The sequence below is a fragment of the Octopus bimaculoides genome, chromosome 1 (assembly GCF_001194135.2).
Source record: "Octopus bimaculoides isolate UCB-OBI-ISO-001 chromosome 1, ASM119413v2, whole genome shotgun sequence".
Lineage (NCBI taxonomy): Eukaryota > Metazoa > Mollusca > Cephalopoda > Octopoda > Octopodidae > Octopus > Octopus bimaculoides.
Window position 1 is genome coordinate 114,652,440 of NC_068981.1, and position 7,008 is coordinate 114,659,447.

At 35.9% G+C, this 7,008-nt stretch overlaps 1 protein-coding gene across 1 annotated transcript in view; it reads right to left on the bottom strand.

Annotated features, from left to right (window-relative positions):
- The window catches only part of LOC106874942 (differentially expressed in FDCP 8), a 34,648-nt gene extending 28,564 nt beyond the window's left edge, over positions 1 to 6,084 (bottom strand). The window contains exons 1-3 of the mRNA XM_014922856.1: positions 6,002 to 6,084; positions 4,378 to 4,504; positions 2,092 to 2,150 (exon numbers count right to left, since the gene is read on the bottom strand). Of these exons, the coding sequence (XP_014778342.1) occupies positions 2,092 to 2,150; positions 4,378 to 4,504; positions 6,002 to 6,031 (216 nt within the window). The 5' untranslated portion in view covers positions 6,032 to 6,084. The remainder of the gene's footprint in view (positions 1 to 2,091; positions 2,151 to 4,377; positions 4,505 to 6,001) is intronic.
- Positions 6,085 to 7,008: the final 924 nt, after the last annotated feature.

A 7,008-nucleotide genomic window follows, 5' to 3' on the forward strand; every position in this document is an offset into this window, starting at 1 on the left:
CTTCGGCAACATCTTTTAACCACCAAGTGTCGAAGTGCATCAATTGACTAAGTTTGCATACATGAGGCTGATAACATCATAAGACTTGGAAGGCAGCTCCTTGAGCAACATTCCTTGTCTGATAACCTAGAATACATGCCTAAAGAAGTCGTACGACTCTACCGCAACATATCATCAGATGAAAGGATGAGCCTATAAAAGCAGAAGACTACGCATGAACATGTTAGTAGACAGTTCCGTGATGAAAATAACATCGATCATCAAATCAGTCTAACATGAACCAATAGCCGGATTACTACCTCCCACTTTGAAGGGTATGCTTTTGCAATCCAGGAACAGGAAATATCAACCAAATACCTGATGCACAATAGGGATAGAGATGCAGAAAAAGCAGTAAAATGTAACAACTGATGCAGACTTTTTGGAGTTAACACCGAAGATATCACCCACATCATAAGCAGTTGTCCAAAAATTTCATTAAAGTATGAGACATGATGTAAGCTAGGACACTCTATAATGAAATCTGTCAGAAGGATAATCCAGAGAACAAAGAAATAGGAGCCCACGGTATGGTAGAAGACATAGCCACTCATAATAAAAAGGAATACTGGTGGAATGTCCCAGTAAAAACCTCAGTAAAATGTAAGCACAAGAAACCTGATATAACAATTTGAGATAGAGGAGAGACACTGTATAGTTGTGGAAATATGCTGCCCAGCGGATGTTAACATAATGCTGAAAATCAGTGAAAATGAAAATACCTACGCTGAACTATTGAGAAGTCTGCAGTTATTCTGTCCAGATTTCAAGTCCAGGTTTATACCTATAATTATTGGGGTCCTGGGATAGGTAACACATTGCTTAAATACCAAGAGAAATTAAGCTTCTCAAAACCAGAATGGAGAAAGCTAATTCGAAGACTACAAATCCAATCCATCACTGGAACTATAAAAATCTGTAAAACTTCCCAGAAGTTTATCATTTAAATATATATGAGCATGTCTAGATATGCAACTATATGCGTGGGAATACATAAAACAAAACTTACAAATCTGCACATATACATACATACATACATACATACATACATACATAGAAACAAAAATACCATATTGTTGATGTTGAAATTCCAATGAAGGAGCCTTGGATCTAGGTTAGAAACTGACTCTTTCTCTATTGGTAAGAAATCTTGAAATAAAGTTGAACAATGATGTACCTACCTACCTACATACATACATACATACATACATTCATGTATGTATTTACTTTTACTTGTAAGAAAAGAGGAGAGGAGACCCAGACGCAAGTATCTTTATGCTGGTTAGTACATCTCAATACCTTGTCAATATTCTTTTCACATTGCGTAAAGTAAGTGTTGTTGGATTGAGGTAAGCTTCCAGTGAGTCGGGTTTCAACACAGGTTCAATTTTAGTAAGATAACCTGAAGGGTAGCCATAGCTGTTGTTCATTAGTTCAAAGTTTTTTCTATGCAGACCTATGGTCAAAGGCGTTCAAGTCATGACCATAGCATAACTATTAAGATATTGTCCATAGTTCAGTGTGACTTGCCTGATTTGAAAGCAAGAGAAAAAGGTGGAGGGAGATGGTTGCTATTTATAGTAGGTTGAGCAGCTTCACATAAGATCCTTTTAGCTTGCCCCTTCGCAGATTCGATCACAGCTGAAAATCAAAACTGGGCAACAAATTTCTCTTGCGGACTTAGTCAAATCACCGGGAGGTTGTCCTTATTCTGTAACGACCATGCAGAAATTGACAGTACAACGTAAGTACTCAGATATGAAAAAGATCCAGGAGATGAAATAGCGAACAGCACTGGCTATTTCTAATGAGATTTTCCAAATGTAAATCTATGACATTTGTGCACGACAGCAATGTTCAAATAATACAGTAGAAACAGCTCTCGTTTCATCAAGAATTTGCTACCACAACTGCTCGGCTCAGAATGTAGACGTACACAACATCTTACTCTGACATACGATAAGCATAATAGTGAAATAAAAATGTGGTTAAATATCATTGTGAAAAAACAGTTATACAAATATTAATAAAAGAATCGGTAAAATATCTTACCTTCATGCAGAAACTTTTGAAATGAGGTGCACACCACTTATGTACTGTCGCATTGCATTCTAGCAAGGAAAATAATCCAAATAAGAAGAAATGGTTAGAAAAAAGCTTTAATTAAATAATGATAAAATTCATAATGATCGTGCTCACGCGAGTATGTGAGAACAATATTTTAACAATTTTAAGAAGAGAGATATAGATGCACACAGGCCCCACAAAAATTCTCTGTGGTAACAAAACGTGGACCTGAACTAGGGTTTTTCGTGCACAGAATCCAAAAAATGACATCCGTTTATTACCATAACGTCAAGATTTCAAAATACTGGATACATAGAATTTGTAAAAATCTTTAAATTCTTAGACATTTTTACATCATTGTTCATGCCTAATTTCTCATGGAATAGAATTTGGACCATTTTTGGACCATTTTCTTGAGTGCTGAAAGGTCACGAGCCAAATTTCAAAAATAGTCCGCCATCATATGCAAGCCCCATCTGTCTTGATACTTTTGTTCCATTGATTTTATTTCTTCATGAAAATATTCTTCCTGCTCATCAGTTGTATCACCACAATTTTCAGGGAGATAGTGTAGCCTTATGCTCATATTTGCTCACAACTATTAAAAGTTCTCCAGCATATTGTCAATTATTTCAGCATAGTTGGCTGCTTTCTTAAGGTCCAGAAAATCATTTACAACTATTACAAATGAATTCCATGCTGCCCTTTCAAGGCAGTTCCTATCTTTCATCAATTTTCTGATTTGTGAACCATCAAATACTCCATCTTTTACCTTTTCATTGCTGAGGCTAGGAAATTTATTGCAGATATAGTGAAAGCATGGTCCACCTTTATTCAGAGCTTTCACAAACTGCTTTATAACACCAAGTTTGATATGGAGTCAATGTAGGATCATGATAGACAAATTAAAAGGTTAGTTAACTTAGAGAAGTGTGGAGAGCTAGACAGGAGAGGTTACTTCTTAGAGACGAGTATAAAAATAAATAACAAACAATATATATATGAGTGAAATGTCACCTGCATTTGGTTGTTATTGTTGTCACTATCTCATGATGCCGTCATCCACTCAGAACATATCACGATATAACTGGTGGTGTAGGGTGCAGTGCTATCTCAGAACGACAGCCATATTTTACAACTGAGGAGAGAGAGAGAGAGAGGGGGGGGAGAGCAATTTCTTTCATTACTCTCCCATTTTGATCCATGACTAGAGGAAGCTGAGTGGTTATAAACAACTGGGTATCTATAACACTCAGTTACAACACTGTGGAAATAACAGCCATTCTCTAAACTGACATTTCCTTTGGCTTAACAGTGTACTTAACAGTGTACTGTTTAATGGATTTTTACTATATATGCACAGAATATACAGAAAGAAAGAGAGAGAGAGAGAGAGAGAGAGAGAGAGAGAGAGAGAGAGAGAGAGAGAGAGAGAGAGAGAGAGAGAGAGAGAGAGAGAGAGAAAGAGAGAGAGAGAAAGAGAGAGAGAGAGGAGAGGGGGAGGGGAGATACCTTTAGTTAAATTGCATATATCTACCATGCAGATAAGCGTGAATATTTCACGGAATTGCACTTATGCGCATGCGTTAAGTGATAGGTGATATAAAAAATCACCATCCAATCACCACCGCGACCTCCACCACCACCACCACCACCACCTCTCTCCCCTCTCTCTGTGCCTTTCTTTAACCTTATCATCAGAACATCATTCCTCTGCAATAATTATATTGTCCATTCTCTTCCTCTATATCATCACTACCTTAAAGTAACTTTTTAACCACATTATAAATATTACGTTCTCCCTACCTAAAGTCACGCTTCTTCCGTCTTTTTCTCTCTCTCCTTTTTTTTCTCCTTCTTTCTGTCTCACTCTTCGGCATATCCACTTTTTTCTCTCTCCTTTTTCTCTCTCCTCTCTTTCCCTTCGGCTAATCAGCGTTACAATTACATTGTCTCAACCTCACGTTATCGACACTTCTTTCCCCCTCTTTTCCTCTAACCATGTGGAAGCTTTACCGACGGGCTAATTAACGGAATGACAAGCAAAATTATTATAAGATTGATTTCTTGTTTAGTGTAGATATATCAAGACTTAAAAGAAAAAAAAGCATGCATAAGCAAATAGACAGTCAGACATACTTGTAAGCGGTTATTATAATTGTTCGTGCAGACTTCAACCACGAAATCAGACACACAGCATTAATTTATAAATCCTTCATCTTTTCACATAAGGCTTTCATTTGAGATGATAAAAGATATTCAACAACTTACTTGTACACTGGGCAGAATAATTCATGTATCCGACGAGAAATTGGTCACATAAGCTGCACAGTCTGTTCCAACAAACTTCTTGTTTATAGAAGTGATGGGAGTCATTTGGCCATTCTCTTGTATTTGGCTTGAAAAGAGAGAAAAAAAAAAGGGGTGTGAAATTACATGTGCACAAATAATGATTTCTATCATAGATACAAAGAAACCAGATTTTGGCACCGAGCGGAGTCAAATAACACAAGGACATGATCTCATCTGGGTTTGGACAGAGAATATCAAGAGAATTAACGAAATATCGCGGCACTGACAGGGAATAAGGACACATTTGTAAAATAGTATATTCGATTGAATCGATCTCAGTACTTGAATGGAACTCATTTCCTTGACTTCGGAAGACCAAAATGCGAAATCCATCACAGCATACGTTAAACCGAAAAAAAAAGACAAAATTAAAAATCAAAACCGAACAATTACAAAAATAAACAATCACTGGCATAGATTTAACAATCTATAAACAGAATGGTGATTATATAAATACAACAATCGTTGATATAAACATAACAATGACGAAGTAAACGGAACAATAATTGTTATGAACACAACAGTCACTGACATAAACTCAACAGCCACCGTCTAAATACAACAATCATTCTAAACCTAGAATAATAACAGGCGACGAATATTGATACTGGTGGGAAAAATTATTAGAAGAAAAATAACCATCTAACCCAATTCTTCATTCTGCCACGATTAGTTTGCTGTGGAATTAATAAACTTAAACACCGATGTGAGAACTGTTACCAAAAGCTTCAACAATAGACTCAGAACATAAAGAAATAATCGTTAGTCGCTTCTTACAATAAACGTGAAGAATAACTCAGCATTAGTATCATGATATCACTGACTGTCTTCTATACAAATATGAAATATAGAGTCAAAATATTCCTACTTAATATTTCATTAGCTTCCGTTGCCATTCATCTCTATTTCCATTCTTTCAACACTTCATCCATCAAAACGTCCATTCACGTGTGATTAGTTTCTATTAGACTCAGCGAGAAATGTAGGATGAAAGGCATTCAGTTGATGCAGAAAACTGTATGAATTACAATCAACAAAAAAGTAGAAGTAGATTTGTGGTAAGTCCAGAAACCAATATGTTCAGAAGGAACGTTCAAATTTTGTGTGTGTAAGTATCTATGTGCATGAGTGTGTGTAAAGAATAGCCATGACTAGCGTGCGATCTCACATTCCCACTGAGCAACATTCATTAAGAGCAAATATTTCTGTTGGTATCTGAAGCGTTACAATAAGTGATTGCCATGATGTTCTGGAAGAACATTGTTGACTATATTGTCAGTGATGGTGTTCTTCGGACACGAATGGACAGTCATAATACACACACACACACAGGTGCACACACATATTTATACAATCACACACACACACATATACACATACACAAATACATAAATGCGTGCACACACGCATACTCATACAATCACCTATGCGCGCGCGCGCACACACACACATATACGTAATTGTACGAGTGGAATGTGGGAGCAGTGATAACATTGAATAAAGAAATACAAGCTATAGTTTCCGTAATGTCAGTAATACTTACAGCTACATTTCTCGACGATGCACATCCCATCTTGTGTTTTTCAATGATTCAAATACTTTTGAAAAGGAAGAAGTAGAATTCAGTTCCTACTGTTTATATATGCTCTCACGTGCTAATTCATATTGAGCTAAAGGACAAAGTCCAACTTTTGAATGACTATTTCTCAGCAGTTTTGGGTTAAACGGAAATCTTCGATAAAAATGTTGATTGGGCGCCAGAAACCAGTAAATAAAATTGCAATATAATTCAAAACACAAATTATGGGCGAAACAATTGGTTTTTCATTTAGTAAATATTCAATTACTTGGGCAAAGGTCAAATTAAAAATTTAATTTCATAATGAAATGCTTTGTTATATTTGTTTATCTGGGATTAAAAGATAGAATGATCAAGTTGATAAATATTTACTTATTCTTGTTTTGTGAGCTCTCATATTCTTCGTGCATTTCATTGTTTTTAAGGCTTAAATTGGATAAATGCCGGTCAGATTTGTTTTCTACGTTAGAATTAGTAATGAGAATCTGCTCCCGTTTGGCAACATATGCTATTCAGAAACAAATTCTCAGTACAAAACACATTTAGAAGAATATCTATAGTTCCCATAGTCCCATTTATTAAATTGCAAGAACGCAAGAAATTTTGACAGCCGCTCTGACGATTCTGTCGATTCACTACATTATTAAATTAATCATTTCTTTCTTTGCTCAAATCAGCCACCCTGTTTTTGATATTTTATTTATTTCAACTCCATTGGGATAAAAAGCAATATCGATCACAATGGAATTCGAAATTATAATTTTAGCTCTACCGGGGGGGGGGGGCATTTAGTGCAACGGTTTATCGAGTTCAACCGCCATCTCTCGAATAAAGCCTCTACGGACGAAAATAATCAGCTAAAATCTTAGACCTATACATTCTTATAATAGGTGACAAAGTGTTACTGAAGTTATATTGAAAATCAAAGTATAATAAATGAATTTACGCAAAATAAAAGCTTAAACGATTTC